Source organism: Platalea leucorodia (assembly GCF_965183815.1).
Source record: "Platalea leucorodia genome assembly, chromosome: 19".
Lineage (NCBI taxonomy): Eukaryota > Metazoa > Chordata > Aves > Pelecaniformes > Threskiornithidae > Platalea > Platalea leucorodia.
This window is the reverse complement of record NC_138841.1, coordinates 680,184-698,994: the sequence shown is the minus strand read 5'-3', so window position 1 is coordinate 698,994 and position 18,811 is coordinate 680,184. Positions and strand designations below refer to the sequence as shown.

At 58.1% G+C, this 18,811-nt stretch overlaps 1 protein-coding gene across 1 annotated transcript in view; it reads right to left on the bottom strand.

Moving 5' to 3' along the window:
• GRM4 (glutamate metabotropic receptor 4) overlaps nt 1-18,595 on the bottom strand; it is a gene marked incomplete at both ends in the record, with an annotated part of 42,972 nt that extends 24,377 nt beyond the window's left edge. The window contains 2 exons of the mRNA XM_082329997.1: nt 8,743-8,959; nt 18,077-18,595. Coding sequence (XP_082186123.1) covers nt 8,743-8,959; nt 18,077-18,595 — 736 coding nt within the window. The remainder of the gene's footprint in view (nt 1-8,742; nt 8,960-18,076) is intronic.
• Nucleotides 18,596-18,811: the final 216 nt, after the last annotated feature.

The following is an 18,811-nucleotide window of genomic DNA, read 5'->3' as shown; positions in this document are numbered from 1 at the left end:
GAGCTCGCCATAACGACCCACCCCGGTTAATAAGTGGTGGCCACCCCGTCCCACCCAGGTAGGTCTTGGCACAGATGCCCATCAGGGCAAGAGGGAAAACCTCCCTGCAAAACCAGTCCATGCGGTGAAAGCGGCTCTACAAAGGGAAGGGTTTGCCGCAGGGCTCGTCCTCCGGCAAACAACCCACCCTCCTGCCAGGAGAGCCAGGCCAGCAGGGACGTCTCTGCACCTGAGTCCCACCTTGGCCCCAGGGGCAAAACTGCAAGGGTCTGCGCCCAGTGCCACCCAACAGCCCCATGCACCCATCCCAGCTGTGCAAAGCTTGCCTGTGAGCATATCATAGAATCATAGAATGGTTGGGGTTGGACGGGACCTTAAAGATCACCTGGTTCCAACCCCCTGCCATGGGCAGGGACACCTTCCACCAGACCAGGTTGCTCAAGCCCCATCCAACCTGGCCTTGAACACTTCCAGGGATGGGGCATCCCCAGCTTCTCTGGGCAACCTGGTCCAGTGCCTCACCACCCTCAGAGTGAAGAATTTCTTCCTTATATCTAATCTAAATCTCCCCTCTTTCAGTTTAAAGCCATTACTCCTTGTCCTATCACTATGCTCCCTTGTAAAAGTCCCTCTCCAGCTTTCCTGTGGGCCCCCTTCGGGCACTGGAAGGCTGCTCTAAGGTCTCCCCGGAGCCCTCTCTTCTCCAGGCTGAACCACCCCAACTCTCCCAGCCTGTCCTCATAGGAGAGGGGCTCCAGCCCTCTGATCATCCTTGTGGCCCTCCTCTGGACTGGCTCCAACAGGTCCGTGTCCTTCTTACGCTGGGGGCCCCAGAGCTGGATGCAGTGCTGGTGGGGTCTCACCAGAGCAGAGCAGAGGGGGAGAATCCCCTCCCTCGACCTGCTGTCACAGAGCTGCAACGGCATAACTGCATCAGACTCTAAACCAAATCTATCCACTTGGAAATGTGGGACGCCTGAGCAAGGCACGATGGACGCCCCAGCGTGCTTAGTCTGATATGCTTTGGGACTGGACTGCCTGTGTCCTCAGCCTTCCAGAGCCTTGTTAGTGCACACCGTGTCCCAGAGCCCTCCGGGAGCAAACCACTGGCCGCACCATTCTCAAGCACACGGCCATGTCCTTCCCACCGGCATCACCCCCAGCCCGGCGGGATCTCAGCCTCCCCCGGCATCCCCGCGGCTCTGCAGCCGCTCGCCGGGGGCCTCGGGGACTCTCCTCATTAAGGTGGGGTTAACGCGTGTTGTCAAACACAGGTCAGGGTTTAATCTCCACCATTATGGGCTCAGTGGGAGCGCAGCTGCTCCGGGAAGAGCGACGCTGAAGTGCCCTCTTGATTGCAGGTAGATAATAAGCTTTTGCTGTCGCTAACGTACACCATCAATCAGGGAGCGCTCTGCCAGCGCTCCCTGCAGAGCTGGTGGCTGCGAAGCACTGGGTGAGCATGGGCCCAGCATGTTGGAGAAGGGGGGCCTGGCTCAGCTGTGCTGGGAACAGCAATGTGCATGTCCCCTCCACCACGACGTGCTCCCTGGGCAGCCCTGGGCACCCCGAGGAGGGGATCGGGCTCTGCACAGCCCGGCTTCTGCAAGCAGCACCTGCACGGCTCCCCTGCATCCTCCTGGCCTCCCCTTCCTAACCCCAAAATATTTAAATGAGATTCCCCAGCCCAGAGCCTTAATTGGCGAGCGGTTGGCTGCTCCCCTGCCCCGGGATGCATTATTCACGTCACTTCAAAGCCTCCAGGAACCAACTCATTAGAGGAGAAGTCATTAGGGACATGGCTCTGTGGCCTCACAGAGGCAAAGCTCCTGTGCCACCGCAGGACCAGTGTGCTTTGGTTTAATCACGGAGCACGGGATGTCCTGCACAGGGCGAGGGTTTGCACCATCTGTCCGGCTGTCCGTCCGTCCGTCCATCCATCCGTCCACCCACCCATCCCTTCGTCTATCCTCAGCACTGCAGCAACAAGTGGCTTTGCAATTTGGGAAAGGCTCCCCACGTCCTATGGGTACACATGAGCCAGGCTGGGGAGAGCGGTGTGATGGGGAAGCGGCCCCGTGCCACAGCACGAGCTGAGGGAGAACGGCAGCGCCAGGTCCCATCACACACGGCTCTAATCCCTCCTTTGTTGTGGCGGATCCCTAATGAGAGCGATACGCAGATTACCCAGCGCGAAGGCTGTGATATCCCCCAAGTCCCAGTCCCACCACTGGCAAAGCGTCTCCGCTACCAGCTCAGGTGTGCCTGGGGACACCAACCTGCCTTTGTCACCCAAAACCAGCCCCAACGCATCCCCTGGTGCAGCCAGGTCTCAGCTCGTAGACTCCTGCACTTCACTGCAAGGTGGGCATCTCGGCCCTTCCCTCCTGGGAACACAAAGCGGGGAGCGATGGCAGCTCCCTGACCCCCGCGTTTTTGCAGCCTGGTCCCACTGTGGGGATGGCGGGTCCCTCCTTGTGTGCCCTGGGCTCTGCATCACACGTCCCCGTCACCGGAGGCTCCTGGCACTTGCTGCCTGCCTCGTCCCTGGAACTGGCTTCCTCGTCCCTGGAAGCGGCTCAAATGCTGCTTTTCAGTGTTTTGAAATCTCATCAGACATTATGAATCTGAGCAATTTGCGCCTGCTTTTCAACTGCCTGCATTGCTGGGCTAAATCAGTAATTAATGAATTTGCAATGGGGAAAAGAAGGAGAAAAAAAGCAAGTCTTCAGTGCAAACCTCGGGCCTTGGGTGGGATGCCAGGGAGCAGAAAATCCAAGTTTCTCACTTAGGTAATAACACCACAGACTGTGCCCATGGGAAGGATCTTCTGCTAAAGACCTAATCAGGGGCTCCGGTGAGTCAAGCCCCCCAGCTCCTGCAGCCCCTCTGCGGGCGAGCTGCGCCTTGGGCTGCATCTCCTTCCCCCTCACCCTGCTCCAGCCCAGATCCGGGAAGAGCCAGGAGACTCTGGGATTTGGGGAAGGTTTATAGCAAGATTTTGCAGTCTTTTCCCCATCTACTGCTCTGCAAAGGGAGCATTGTTCTGCAGTCAGAGGCTTGAGTATATCCTCTGCAGGAGAGGCCCCTACCCATCACATGACTCCAGGAGCTGGGGCTTGAAGTGCCAGTTGAGTCCTGAAAGCAAAGATGTCGCTTCACCGATATCCCAGGGCTGCATCTCCCATCTCGCCCCCCTGGGACCGGACCTCACCGGGAGCTCCACGGATCCGGCGGCATTTCCCTGGTGCGACCAGCCCAGGTCGGCAGCCCGCGGGCACCCCCAAACAGACACCGAAAACATTAAAGAGCAAGATATCAACTCGGGCTGCCTCCAAAGCCCAGGTTTGGGCCGCAAGCCAGAGCCCGCGCGCCAGCCTGACCACAACTAATAGCTCCTCTTTGTCCGGCCCCGCTCCCGATCGCACAAGGGGAGCGCTGCGAGACGCGAAAACAAGGAGCAGAGTTAAGAGGCGAGGGCAGCGTTATTTACAGGCAGATTGCAGCCAGCAAACGGAGCAAGCCCCAAGACTGGAGGGAGCGTTTTCCCAGCCCAGCAGCCCCAGTTAAGCTCTGGCTCTCCCCAGTCCCAGCCCACAGGACACTTTGCATCCACCAGCAAACAGCTCAAGGGCAGGGAAGGTTTTTAGGTGGGGAAACTGAGGCACGCTGGGCTGTATTGGGGTACGCAGTGCTGATAGTGGCAAAAAGAAAAGAAGCAGTGGGGGGAAAGAAATAGGAAAATAACCCAGGAAATGTGGTTTCTGCCTCCGAGGAGCATGTAAGAGTTTCAGAACCCAAAGTGGCAACGGCAGCAGAACCTCGGTGACCAGACCTGTCCCTCTGGCTGCCCCGTCCAGCACAAAGAGGTGCCACATCCAGCAAGAGCTGGCGCTGATTTTTGGGCAGGGGGTGGGATGACAGAAACCAGCACAGAAGCTCCAGGGATGGGTATAACCACGATTTTGACCCGCGGGTGCCAGGGACCCTTCCTGAGCCACGCTGTGACGGGGCCTGCTCAGAGGCGCTCCATTGGAGCCCCAGAGGGGACAGAAGTGCCACCACCCTCGGTGTTAGCGGCCAGAAAACACCTGCAGGAAAAGGTTCACCCAAACCCCGGAGCTTTGGGCATCGTGCCACAAAAAAACGTCCAGCTCCGTGCCAGCTGGGAGGATTTGGCTGGGGAGCTGAGACGCCGGCAGCAAATAACAGCCCTGCGGTGCGCCGCGGTAATTGAGTGCTGACTGCACAAGAACAGCCGTCCTCGGGGACGAAAGGGAGCTGGATCGCCAGCCCTGCTCTGCCCTACCGCTCGTCGCGCCTCCTCTCATGGGGCTGGAGGTCACTCGCTTTAACTCCTGCACGCGTTGCGGGAGGAGCTCCAGGGGCAGGTACCCACCAGCATCGTCCTCCCATCCCTCCCAGCTGTCCCATGGGGACGGCATCCGCAGGGTGCAGGATGGGATGATCCCCAAGGCCAGCAAATAACCAGGATTAGCAGCCTCCAGGACTGCATAGCCAAATCTGCTGTAAAGTCATATTCGAGGCTTGTTTGTGCCTTAAGACTTGGGAGCGGCTTTTTGGGGGTGACATCCTGATGCATCAACCAAAAGTAATGAACTTGGTTAAAACCAGAAAGAGACAGCCATGAATGTCACATGGGGATGAACAAATGCATCACAGATATATATCAGCCTCTTAACTAAAAATATAGAAAACTCAGTGAAGGATAAAACAATAGAGGGGGGAAATGACAGTGTAAAACAGATCCAGACACATGACTAAGGAGTCTTGCGTTTGACTGGAAATATTACCCTCTTCACAAAACCGAGCACTGCACATTACGACGCACGGCATAACTTGCTGCGCTCACCAGCTAAATTACATAAACATAAATCTAATACTTCATCTCCAAGAGCTCGGCGACAGCGGAGCTGTCAACGCACGCAGAGCCAAAGGGCTGGGGACGGGTCTGTGTGTCCACTAAACGATGCCCCGGATCAGGGTCATGGGGAGATGCTGTGCAAGAGGAGATGAAGATGGGGACACTGGGGACACTCCGCTGCTGGCCCTGCCTTGCACCTTAGTGTCAAGGTGTAAATGCAGCTGACACCCACTGCCTTTGCAGGATGCTTTGGGGGGGCATGATGCTTTGGGGGAGCACTTAAAACACTTAAATATGGCCCAAGGAAATTCATCCTTTACAGACATAACATCTTTGCACCTAAAAAAGCTTCACTCTAGTGAATAAGGGCTGTCCAGCCATGTGCAATCACCAGCAATCGCCAGGGGCCAACAGCATAATTGCCAGAGTAATTGCAAAATATAAGATATAACGGCCTTCCCAGGTCAGTCTGCCTCAGCGGCCCAGGGCCAGCCCCGGCTGCAGGAATAGCCTGTCCCCGGGGCGAGGTTCTTCTCCCCCCGCCAGCGGAGGGCATCAGTTTGTGCCTTGAGCAGAAACGCTTTCCACTGCGACGGCGAAGGCTTTAACGTCAGGCTCTGCTAAAAATTGAAACTGAAGGTCAAGTTGATAATGCATCAGAAAGCAAACAGCTTGAATGCTAACTGCTAACTACAGCAATGAGTATTATTGCCTGATGGAAATGAAAACGGACTCTGAAGACTCAGGCTTGGCATGAAAAATGAAGCGAGCGCTGTTCGGGAGGAGCGCGGGGAGATGCTCACCCTGACCCCGGGGTCGGCTGGCTCCTTCCCCTGGCATAAATACCCCGGCGTGGGGGGTAACTGCTGGCAAGCCCGAGGCAGAGGCCAGATCCTGAGTCAACCGGCAGCCCTTTTACAGCACTCTGAGAGGCTGGAGGCACCTTGAAGCAGCAATAAATCGCAGGACCCTTTACGCTGCCGGAGAAGTGCAAATGAGAGCCAAGCATATACAAACAGGCTGTAAAAGAAGGGGACGGATCCTTCACCCATCCCCAGCAGCTCTGTGCTGCTGTAAAGCCTTTTGGTGTCAGCGGAGCTGTCCCTGTTATGGGGGAAGACAGAAAGGCAAAGCAGGCACAGCCCAGCTCTTCTCTAACCTTGCAGTTGCCGCCACAGGAGGCAAGGCTGGGGGATTTTCAAATAAAAAAAGAAAAGGAAAAAAAAAAGAAAAAGCACGTTCTTGGTCCAACTCCACCGTTATTCATGGCTGCGGAGCTACCTTCCAGGGGCAAAGCAGCGAGGCCGGCCCCGGTGCTCCCTCCTTTAGGGAGCAGCTCGGAGCCCACCCAGGCACCCAAGGGAGAGCCGCTTCCCCGCGGCCCCGCACTTGGACTGATATATGACGGCTCTTACAAATAAACGTATTCCTGCAGCATGAGCAGGGAAGCAGCGTTACTGCTGATAACGCATGGGCTGCACTTATGCCGCTGTTATACCGCAATTACAGTGGAATTATGCTTTTTGATAACTAAATTATCACTAATGCACATAATCGTTGGGTTATGTGGATACACAAATTACAGGACTGCCTCAGCCCCGGATTAATACGCGTGCATTTCGACTGCATGTACACTCGTTTACTCTGCAATTACGCCGTCATATCATTAACTGTCTGGTTATAGGAATTCGTGGTAAACCGCAGGTATCTCAAAGAAGAAGTGCTCATGCTGCAGTGGGACCACCAGTCATGACAACCACTCCTTACTGGTGCTTAATGGAGGAGGAGTGTGGGTTTGAATCGTGCCTGTGCATCAACCGGCCCCTCCCAGCCACGTGCAGCCCGGCACCCGGACCCCCCCGGGGAGCAGCAGCCACGGATGGGGCAGGAGGGCGTCCTCCAGCTGCGCTCGCTGCAGGAGAGGGGCACAACAGGGCCAGGCATGGGCTAACAAAGCTGCTTAGCCCAGTGTTACTGTCACCCTGCCGTGTCACCCAGTGGTCCCATCAGCCCTGTCCCGGCCACCCCCCGGGGCAGGACCTGACAGCCCAAGGTGGGCAAGGAAACTCTCCTTTTTGGGTGGAAAAATGCTTATGATAATGCAAAACGCCCCCCTCGCCCCCACGAAAGGCTGCTTTCCCTTATTCCTCCGGTAGTCAGATGAGAATCTCATTATCATCACTAGCCAGATGGGGCTGCTGTTAGCACTTACAAACCCCGGCAGGGTTAGCGGTGAAGCCGTTAACAGAGCCATAAAGGCAGCCCTTGGCTCGCAGCCCTGCGGCCCTTCCATGGGGCACCCATCCCGCGGGGCGCCCCATCCAGCTCCCCCAGGCCTGCCGGGCACCCCGTGTGCCCGAGGGCACCTTCCCCTCTGCAGCCCCATGCATCCCCTGCAGCAACTCGCCGTCGCGCCCGGCTGCGTGCAGACGCAGCCCCAGCTCAGCGCAGGCACCCCGGCGCCGCTCACACCTGCATCCCCACCGCGGGGCACGCAGGCAGCATGCCCCGTGCCCAGCCGTACAACAAGCATTGCACCCGCCTACTCCGAAGCGTCCCCATGCGCTCCTCCTTGCAAAACTGCAGCCCCATGAAAATATTCTGCTTTTCAAGTTAAAATCCTGAAGAGCAGATTTCCAGGTTGAATCCCCAGATGGGTTTCTCCGCATATTAAAAGCACAGCCGGTTCCCAGTGCCAGGGCGCGCGTGCGAGACAGAATTAACGCTGTTCCTATTTATAGGGCTTTGATTAGGAGCTCGTCACCTAGAAGTTTTTATTCCCTTTATCCATTTATAAGGCCATAACACAGTTTGACTAGCTCCAGATAGGCTGGTGTCCCACCGATTTTGCCAGAACTTAATGTGCCATTGAGATACAGTTAAGCCAGTAATAGGCAGCAGCCTGTGCGCTGCAGGGTTTTAACTGCCTCAGAAAACACTCTTTAGCTCCCGTCTCGCCCCGTGCACGCGATGCTGCGGAGGCGAAGCAGTGCCAGAGCAAGGAGAGGCCCCAGTGCTGTGCCGGTCCCTCTGCGGGGTCTCAGGGCCGCTTCAGACTCATGGTAACAGCACCCACGAAAGCAACACCCGGGGGTCCTCACCATACCAGCCGGTCCTGGGACTGACGCTCAGCCACCAGTGGGTACCTACGAGCTCCTCCGCCGCTCCCGAGGCTGCTAATCCCCTAAGCATCCCAGCGCTCCCGTCAGCAAAACGCTTTCTGGCTCCAGACAAATCCTCCCAAAGAGTTTTGCTGAGCACGGACTTTCCGCCTGTCCAAAGCCTATAGACAAGTTAAAGCACCTGCCCTTGGGGATAATTCCACTAAAATTGGGCGAAGCGCGCGTTGGTGCCAACTTTATTTTCTGTTAAAACCTGGGAGTATTTGTAAAAGCCTTTTCTTCTGGAACGCACCCAGCGCCACAGCTCAGCCGCGGAGGGAGGGGGTTGGACCAGCTCGGCAGCCACCAGCCCACTGGATCTGAGGTCTCCCAGTGAGCAGGGAACGGGATCTCGAGGTGCTTTCTGAAAGGAGCTGGCAGCAATAAAGCAGCCTGCCCTGCAGAGCAGAGGCAGCTTGGGATTGCTGGTCCCGATCCTTGCTGGAGAGCTCAGATCCTTGCTGGACACCACACTGTCCTTGCAATCAGCAAGGCAGCCCCAAAACCCGCACCGCCCTGGGATTGTCCCCAAAACCATGCCATCCACCCTTGCTCATGCGCCGCAACCACATCTCAGCTCAGGCCAAGGAGCCCAACCAGATGCATCCCTCCGTTCCCATCCATTGCCTTTTCTCCTCCAGCCCCAGGTGCTCCAAAGCCCACGCCAAGCCCCCATCCTGGGGGAGACACACTCACCATCCTCCCTGGACTTCTGGATGAAGGCCTCCACGCCGCTTTCGCCATAGCTGCCCTCGGAGGCCAAGGTGGAGACATAGTTCCACTTGAGGGCTTTGACGATGTCCACCATGGCTTGGGCCTGGTAGGTGTCTGATGGGACGACGCGGGAGAAGAAGTCATAGCGGCTGTTGTCGCTCAGGTCCGGCGCGGTGGAGGCATAGCTGATCTGGGGGATCTGGGTTGGAGAAAGACAAAGCATCAGGAGAAAGAGGTGATCTCCACCCCACTGTGATGCCCTCACCTTGCCCATGCTCCCAAAGCCCTGCTCTGGAGGAGAGGGAGGTGGAATCCAAGGAAGACTATGGGTCAGCTGGGAGCACGTGCCACCAGACAGACATGGGATGCTCCACAGCACCCAGGACCAGCAACTCATGGAGGGGAGACCACGAAGTGGAGGGTGATCAGCTCTACTGAGTCTTGGTGGCAACCCAAAGGCTTTGATCTGATGATTTCCATCCATAATTGGGTACAGGAGACACAAAACCAGCTCAACCCGTGCCGGGACACACAGCTCCTCTGCACCTTCCAGACCAGTCTAAACCCCCCCCCCAACGTCTGGAAAGGGGGAAAATAAAACCATCAGAAAGCACAGAGCTGCTGCTTTACATTTCTGCGCACACAAGTGCCTGGCTGGGCAGAGCCCAGCAGGTCCGAAGGGCTCCAGGATCTCCCGAGGAAGAACAGAAACCAGCCCCGGGGCAGAGCAGCCACCAGTAAGTCCCTTCGAGGTCCACCAAGGAGCCGCGCAGCCCTGGGGTTTGCGGGGAGAGGTTCAGAGCATCCCCAGCTTTCATTTCTGCACGTAACACACCTGCCTGTCTACTCTGATCTCCCCTCCGTGCTCCCCAGGTGCCGGCCAGAACGAGAGCTGTGGGTGCCTCTGGGGGCTGCCTGGGCGAAGGGGATCATCACCACCCAGGCAAAGCAGGTACTAAGCCTTGGCCACGCAGCTGGCCCGGCCCCTGGAGGTGTCGGGGCTCGGGGACCACCTGAAGCTCAGGGACACCCAGCAGGACCCCAGAAGGGTTTCCCGAGCATCGGATGTGCCCAGAATGGGAGAGGCCAAATGCTCCTGCCCTGCACAGCACTGCTAAGGTCTCCCTTTGGCTTCCTGCCCCAGGAAGGACAGATCCCACCCCACCCGGTCCTGTCCACCCAAGCCATAAATAAGCCCTTTAAATTAACCAGAGCTGCTGCACCTCGCACAGTACATTAGAATGATTTAGCACCAGAGGGTCATGCGATGCTTAACACTTACACAGCACTTGACATCTCCAAAACACACCACAGATGTTAATTTATATTAAAGACGGAAAAGGCTTATTAAATTATCAAGCCCAGGTTCTCCCCACTAGAATGAAGCTCCCTACCAAAGACGTAGTGAATACCCAGACAGCCCCATCCATCGTCCCCTCGTCCACACCCAGGTACCACGGGTACCGCACACCTCTCCCGGGCGCAGCCCGACACCTCCCTGGCACATTGCGAGGGCTGGCAGAGCCCTGCCCAAAGCCTGGGCAAGGTTTTAAATTCAACAGCGATATAATCGCAGGGGCTGGAGCTCAGCCAGCTGCCATGGCACAGCCTCACTGTGGCTACAGGGCTGCAGAGACAGCAGCAGCCCTACCTGGAGCCGGCACAGCCCGGGGAAGGGTCCGGCCACCCGCTGCCCTCTCGCCTTCCCGCAGATGCTGCTTTACTGCCAGGACAGAGCAAACGGAGGAGGAACAGCCCAGGGTACCACCACTCCCAACCTTCCCCGTGCCTCGGGGGCAAGCGGGTGCAGAGCAGCAATCCCAGCTCTTAGAGGACTTTCCCCCTCTCCTGCTCCCTCTAATCCAGTTTAGGAATAATTCAGTAATTACCGCTTGCAGGAGCACAAATGCTGCCGGAGCCACAGAGGGCTGCAATGGATCCCAGTAATCCCCGGGCTCAGCAGGCACCTGGGGCGTGCCGGATGCCCAGATCAGCTCACACTGCCTTTGGCCTCACCCATCACCACTCCCCATTAAGCAACTGGCCAATTCCCAGTAGCAGAGACACCTGGGTGAGCTTGGAGGGGACGGGGAGAGGTTTGGGGTCTGTAGGTCCCTAGCTTGTGTTATAAGATTAAGCCACCCTGCTGGGAGCCTGAAATTTTGGTACCTGCCTCTTAATGATGGTGCTTCACCACCACAGCTCCCTGGTTAAATATCAGTATTGTCCCATCCCAACACCTCGTCCAAGCCATCCCTGTCCAGAGGCTGGGAGAAGCCCCCGTCCCGGCGGGCACAGCTGGGAAGCGGCAGACCAAGGACGGGGGCACTTGCACCGGAGCCACCCGGGTCTGCCAACCCTCCCGGCCCACCCCATCCTCCTCCGCTCCTGCTCCCAGGCTGCATCTCACAGTTTCTCCTTTGTTTCTCCATTATTTTTCCCTCTTCCACTCCCTTCTCTCTCTCTCTCTATTAAATGCGATACCGGTGTTATAAACGCACGACTCCACCTGAATGCTAAGAGGCCCCTGGAAAGGAGCAGCCACCCTTCTACCTACCTGCAAAATGTAAGATGAGAAAAGGGAGAGATGGAGAAGGAGTGGGAGAGGAAGGAACCTTTATCAAAGCACAAATAGGATTACTCTCTGTGACAATCTGCTTTGTGCTCCTTTCCGAGGGGCTGTGATCTGCTCGTTGGGTATCTGTGACCGGGAGCCGGTGCATGAGACTCGATTAAAATTCCGCTCAGCAGGCGAGGCGCTCGTCTGGCAATCATTCATCCTGGGGAGGGAACGGGGGGGCTGCTCCGTGCTTGCTCGCCTTGCCTCCTCCCCGCCTGCAGCGGTGCTGGCCAAAGGGTGGGCACAGGGCTTGGGGTGGAGGCGATGCCTGCAGCGCGGCCCTGTGACAAGGGCAAGCGGGCATGGAGAGCAGCAGTGCCCATGTCAAAGGAGATTCGGGGGCAGGAACGCAACCCTGCCTTTCCAGAGGATCCTTTCCCAACGACTTTTTCTCTGCACGGTGGTTTAGGTTAAATAGATCCCTGCCTCCTCAGCAGGGCACTGGCACGGAGACTTCCCAGCTATTCCCCTGTGACACTGTGCATCCCGCCCAAGCGCAGATGCCCGGGTGCCCATCCTGCTTGAACCCCTGCTGGAAAACGAAGCCTAGAAAATACCTGTTGATCTGCAGGCTACGAACTGGAAGCTGTATTTTACTAAACAAATGCAAAGAGCTTTTCTCTCTCACTCCTCTGCCTTGGGTGGAAGTGAAAATAAAATACCAGTTCCCAAATGACCATTTCATAGACGACTTCTGCCTTTTTCCCCCTCTGCCTTTTTGATCTCCTGGTCTACAGTAGCCCAACTCCCGGCACCAGCTATTTTCTCAGATAAAAGACAAAAGTCCTTTTAGGTCCATAAAAGCAAAATGCAGGCAGGGAATTCAAGATTCTTAGAAAGAAGAAGGATGTGGTGGAGAGGGGGAGCTGGAAACATCTCTCAGCTGCATATTTGGGCACCGGTGGTACCTTGCCTGGCTCATCGCCAGCCTGGGATAAATACCACGGGGGGGGAATCAGCGGGACCAGCTCTCCTGCACCCCAAGGCTCCCGTGTCCCATCAAGATTCAGGAGTAACCCCAGGGCAGGGGGAAAAACCTCCTTCTTCCCTTATTTTGAACCAAAAACCAGAAGCACCCCCAGCCTGAAGAAATGTTCCTCAGGGTAAGAGAGCAGGCAGGAGCCGGGGTCGGGGGTGCCACCCCGCTCCCCTCGGCCCCCGGGACAATGGACTGGTGTGATCAACCTCAAATGCACCGCAAACACACCTTGATTTCGTACCCATTTCATTGCCGCTGGCTTACGAGCTGATGCGGCATTTTCTCCACCGGCAGTGGACAGAATCCCCTCCAGATCAGGGAGAATTAGGCAAAGGCGGCGATTTCAGCACGGCCCCAGCCAAGGCTTGGGGGCTGCAATGCTCCAGCTTAAACCATCAATCTGAACATCAGCCTGAGTGGCCAGGAGGGAAGGAGCCAAAAAAACAAACGGGCCATTGCACAGCCAGAGCCGCACACAGCGGTCAGGAGCAGCCCCACGAGAAGGGGCTCCTGCACTGGCCCCACTGCTCCTGGCACCAGTCCCCCCACACCAGAGACAGGGTCGGGAGCAGCTAATTCCCTAACCATAATTATTAATTTCATGCATATCTTATGCAAACCTCTGGTTCACCAACAAGATGGAATTGATTTAATTAGAATTTCCATCATCGAGCCATTTGGACAGCAGCTTTTAATTAGCGAGAGCGTAAAGCACCGCAGGGGCTGGAGGAGCGAGGGGCTGAGCGGGGATGGTCAGACCTTCTCACCGGAGCAGAGCAAGCTGCAGCCCCTGGCCCGCTGCCCCGTCCCCAGGGCCACAGGGTCTGGCCCAGTGCCAAGACAGAATCCAGCCCTCGGCATCTCCTTGGAGAGTGATAAAGACCCCGAACCCCGCAGACCCTGGGTTGCTCACCAGGTCTCTGTGCCTCAGTTTCCCCAACTGAAAATGAGGACAGGGCAAGCAAATTGCTCAGGCATCGCAATGCACCAACACACACGGAGCCGGTAACAAATTCCTCCATTTCCCAGCTCCAGCCGTTCCGCAGTGATACGACAGCCGCGCTCAAGGGGACACAGCTTGGGGCAGGGAGCAATGGACTCCCCGACCTGCCCGCTCCTTTGCCGCAACCTGTTAAACTGAGTGTGTAAATCAGGCAGCTCCAACGCCGGGGCTGACACCGGCCGGGCACGGGCTGATCACTCCCTTCAATAAATCTGGCTCTTGTCAAGAAATAAAGCACCGGGAAGCGCAGCAGCTGCAGGAGGATCTCCCGGCCAGCCCTGGTGCAGGCTTACGCCAAAAGGAGACGGCTCATCTGGGGGTGCCGGAGGCAGACGTAAAACCAATGATGAGAAAGAAAACATTTTCTTAATTGCCCACGGACCTGGTTTCCCGCACCGGGCAGGCAGCTCCAGCAGAAAACCCCAGCGCTGCCAGGGAGCAGTTGCATCCCTTTTTCAAAAAGAAACCAACCCAGCTGAGAGCAAAGCAGAGAGCCATGGCCATTGCCCTTCGGCATGCTCCTTGCCAGACCTGCCATCCCCTCCGCCTTCGGCCTCCCACTCCTCCTCGCAGAGCCATGCCGTGGGCACTGAGGCCGGGGGCTGCGGGGCCGGGACAGCCCAGGGGAGCCAGGCAGCTGCAATTTGTTCTAATAAACCCAGTGAAGAACAAGGAAATGAAGTGGCAGGAGCAGAGTGGGTGATTAATCAGAGCGTCCCCCAGACAATTTCCACCTTCCTGGCTTCATGAAGGTTATTTACCCACTAAGTGGGGAAGCGTGGTGCTGAATGCAGCATCCCCCCCATCCCACTGCCCCCGAAGCCTTGGGGCATCCCCCCGGCAGGGAGCACACACAAACCTGGGGGGCTCAGTACCGGGGACTCGATCCAGCTCCACACCCCACGCAACTGCAGCAACCCAGCCCCGAGCAGCAAAACCTCGCGTGCCTGCAGGTGCAGAGCGCACCCGGCTCCCGCCGCGCACAAAACGGGCAGCGTCCTCCATTAGGTGAATTATTCATGCTGTGCAACACTCCTGTGCTAAAAAGAGCTGCTTCACTCGCTGCCATGAAGAAACCAAGCACCTCAAAGCGTCCCGCATGTGTCATGCCCATCCTCTCACCAGGGATGCTCCTCACCCCGGCTGAGCACTTGAGCTCCATCACGTCCCAGGTGCTTCTGGATGGGGTTGAAAAATGCACCCAGGCTCTGACACAGCAATCACATTTGCAGGGGACGGAGCTGGTTCCTTTGACACCATCATGGCTGTGGTGGTTCAGGAGAAACCGGGTAGAGCTGGGGCTGGAAAGCCAGCGGAAAGGGGTGGGAAGGAGCTGGAGCGTGCCAGAAAGCTCTTGCAGTGACGCCAGAGAGATGCTATCACACGGAGCCAAGCCCGGGGATCTGGGGGAAGGTTTTTCTGCAGGCAGAGCTACAAGGAGTGATGAAACCGGCTTGGACAGAGGATGCCGCATCTGCAAGTTGTTCCACTGATGTACAGCTTTAATTAGGCAGTGGCATCTAAGGAAGGACACGTTATTTATTTATGTAGCGCGGGAGCAACAAAACCCCTGGCAGGGAGGGGCAAGGCTCGCCACCAGTGGGGGAGGGCTGGTGGGCTGCGCAGGAGGGGAGCAGGGATGGAGCAGGGTGGGATGCACAGGACGGGAGCGTGGGGTGGGGTGAGAGACCATGGAGGGGGACAGCATCATCCCTATGCAGGAACAGCCACCTCCACCAGGCGTATGGTCGGAGGTAGAGATGGGGCTGCTCCAAGCTCCCGGGGATAACCTGGGGGGCTGCTGTGACCCCCTCCCAGGGAGGGCTCTGCAGCACTTGCATGGTGAGATGCAGCCCTGCTGCAACCCATCCACCGCTGCAGGGAGCTGGGTGAGCGGAGCCGTGGCTGAAATGGGGCTCAGCAAAGGGAGGGGATGGCTCCTGCCTGCAGCGGGTGCACGGGTGTGAGCGCACACCCAGGCGCAGGGGCGGGCAGGGGGGAAGCTGCTTGCTCCTCGCCTTGTCGTACTTTCTAATTGATTTTGTGCCTGTGCAGCTCCCTGGATGTGCTACAACCCTCCCGGAGAACCACTTCAGCGATTTAAAAATCAAAGTACTTCGAGGGCACTTGAAATGCCCCCACGCATCCCCCCTCACCAGCGGCCTGTGGGGAGGCGGCACCAAGCCCCGTCCAGGGCAGGCATCCCCGGTGCTTCCCCAGCATCGGGAGCGTGTCCCCCTGTTTCGGCTCCCAGCGCTTTACACCAGCATCCCAGGGCCGAGGGCTCCTGGCACAGGCGCTGAGGGGGACGTGAGCAGTACTCGCCTCATGCCATGATGCCATGGCAGGAGCCAGAGCTCCAGCAAGTCTCATTCCCGAGGGAATGGGCAAAGGCAGCCCGGGAAGGCAAATGCTTTGCTGAACCTCAGAGCAGAGTCACCCGCGCTTAAAGGTCAGCAGCGACGTGAAATGGAAGTTGCCTTATTTTCATTTTAAGCATGTCCCTGCCATAAACCCACGATTTGAATAACAAAGAGCGGCAGCAGCTCTCGGCCGTGGCGGGGGACAGTCGTGATGTGGGGAAGAGCCTCCTCGAGCCTCCTGCTGCTGCAGGAACACGGCTGTGCCCAGCAAGGCGGGGTGAGACCCCACGTCCCATGCGAACAATGTCCCTGCGCTGGGGACCGCCGGGGAGCGCACCCACGCTGCGCCCGCCTGCGTGCACACCCCGTCCCCACACACAGGGATTCACTGCTGCTGAGGAAGGGTTGAGCTCATCCTGCATCGTCCCCCCCAGGGATTTCAAAGTCTCCATCCTCTACCCACCTCCTCACTGTCACGTTGGGCTGAGATCAACTCTGGATTTTAAAGTTGCTGGGGACAGCCAGGGCCCCAGACGTGCCCTCACCAGGCCACTGGCAGCACCAGTGCCTGGGTGCCAGGCTGGGGCGTGGGTGCATCTGGGCTCAGTGACATCCTTCCTGCACGGGTCACAGCTGCTTTGCCCAAGGATCAAAATTGGAGAAGGGGGAGAAAAAAAATAATAACCTAGAAAGGAGTAGGTACCCTCCACTCCTCCAGCTGTCACTCTCCTGCCTCCCTTCCCGCTGCCTGCCTCCCTCCTCCTCGCCGAGGCGAGCATTCAATCTTTTTTGTCTCGGCAAATAGCTTTTAAGTTCCTCCCGCTCTCTCTAATTTATATTATTTTAATTATTGAATAGCCCTCTCACTCGTCGCCTGGAACATTAACATGTTTTAAAAAAAGGGACCCAGAAAAATCAAACTCCATCAGCGATCTGTTTTTTCCGTCTTTGCCAACAGCTTCCAGCCCTCCCAGGAGGGCACCCGGCGCTCTCAGCACGCCGGGCCGGCGGAGGAAGAGGAGGGGGGAAAGAGAAAAAGGAAAACGGCATCAGCCCTGCGGAACCGAGGGGGTTCGGGGTGCTGGGAGGGGTGGCAGAGCTGGGACCCCGCTCCGGGGGCAGCACAGGGCTCCCACCACTGCTGGCTGTGCGGAGTATTTACATTTCTCCCTGTCATTTCTGCGGAGGGGGCCCTTGTTCAAACACTCTCTCTAGCTCAGGGACATTGCTGCAGATAAATAAACGCACAGTGAGGGGGAAAGTAATTATCCACTCCTCAGCTTTCCTGCGGCTGGCACGGAGAGCGGGAGGGAGAGCCAGCCCCCGTCCCACCACAGCCCCGAGTGCCCTGTTCCCCCCTGCATGCCCAGGGGCTGGCGACACAGGACAAGTGTCCCCAGCCTGGCTGATGTCCCCTGGCCTGGAGCACAGACCCGTCCTAGCCATCCTCGCACCCCGTCAGCGATAGCTGCCTCCATCCCAGCAGCGAACGCAGCAACCCTGTGGCTCCCCAGCCATTTGGCTCAGGTGTGACCTTGCATTTTGGGGGTATAACCCACACCCCCTTGTCGAGCCATCCCCCACAGCCGGTGCCAGGGTGGTCTCTGCTGAAATGCTCCCAACGACCAGCTGCTCGCAGGCAGGCAAGTCGAGAGTGTCAGTCTATAGGTGACAGCCACAGGCAGGGAGGTGCCCAGCGTGTCTTATATGATGGCAAAGGGTATCTTACACCCAGGGTGCTGAGTGGGACATCCAGGGTCCCCCCAGGCTGACCCCCGGGTGACACTGCTCCCACAGACCAGCCAAGGACCCTCAAGTAACAGCCGGGGAGGGGGGCGAGGGCTGCACCCCAGAAACCCTCGGAGAGCTCCCAGGGAGGCTGGACCGTCTCCAGCCTCAGAGGTTTTCAAGATCCACCACAACCAAGCCCTGAGCAACCTGGTCTGACCCCAGAGACGGGCCCAGTAGGCATGGGCGGTGGGCTGAGCCCCCCACGGTCCCTTCCAGCCTGAGTTATCCCACCCTGCACCCACCCTTAGCCCACCTCCCCATCCAGCCCCTGCAAGGCGACCTCCCTCTCGCAGCCCCGCTGACACCAGGAGCATCAGCAGCCCCCCTCGCCACGAAGCTGGGGGAGAAGAGATAAAAATCCTCCTGCTAAAAGTGTCGTCACTGGAGGGGGATGGAGGAAGGGATCCCCAGGGACTCGGGGGAGGCAGGAGAAGGGTTTTGAAGACACCGGCTCCTGCCTGCCCCCAGCCGTGGAGGAAAAGGCACGCGTGTAGAAACACTGCAAAAAACACCTGCGGTGATTTTGCTGAGCGGTTATTTTTACCCTCGCCAAGCCCTACCTTGAAGAGCCGCAGGATGTTGGCCACCATGATGGAGACGGAGCTGCCCGAGGCGCCGATGACGCCGACCACCCGCTCCGGTTTGGTGATGATGGGGGGACCGCCGTTGACACAGCGCACCTCGGTGCTGTCCTTCTCGATGAGGGCTTGCACGAAGGTCAGCGACTGCTCCAGGGCGTGCGTGTCCCGCGAGCATGTGTCCAGGATGCGGGCGCCCAGGGTGATGTTAGGGAGCAGGTCGGGGTCGTTGTTGATGCGGTCCAGGGCAAAGAGCATGGCCTCCAGGCGATGGATGCCCTTCTCCTTCTTCAGCTCCCCGCAGGCTTTGCCCTCTGTGCCCCGGCCGTGCACGGGGAAGAGCCCCCCGAGCGTGATGTCCCCGTCAATGCGGATGGAGTTCATGTGCGGGTAGCCCTGGCCTTTGGGCTTGGCGGCACCCCCGGGCGCCCACCCCCAGCTCCAGGCACTCAGGAGGAGGCAGAAGGAGAGATGCTCCATGCAAAAATAACCCCCGCTCATCGCCAAAGCCGTGCTGGGGCAGAGCTCACGGCCCAAAACCCGGCGGTGGTCAGGGAGCGAGGCTGGCGCGGGCAGGCGGCATGGCTCCCAGCGGGCTCCCGCTCGCAGCACTGTCAGCGGCTCCTGTCGGTGATGCCGGTCCCTGGGCAGCAGCAGGCAGCCAGGCTGCAGGAGGGTGCCGGGGTCTGCATGGCTACACCGGGGAGAAGAGGCGGC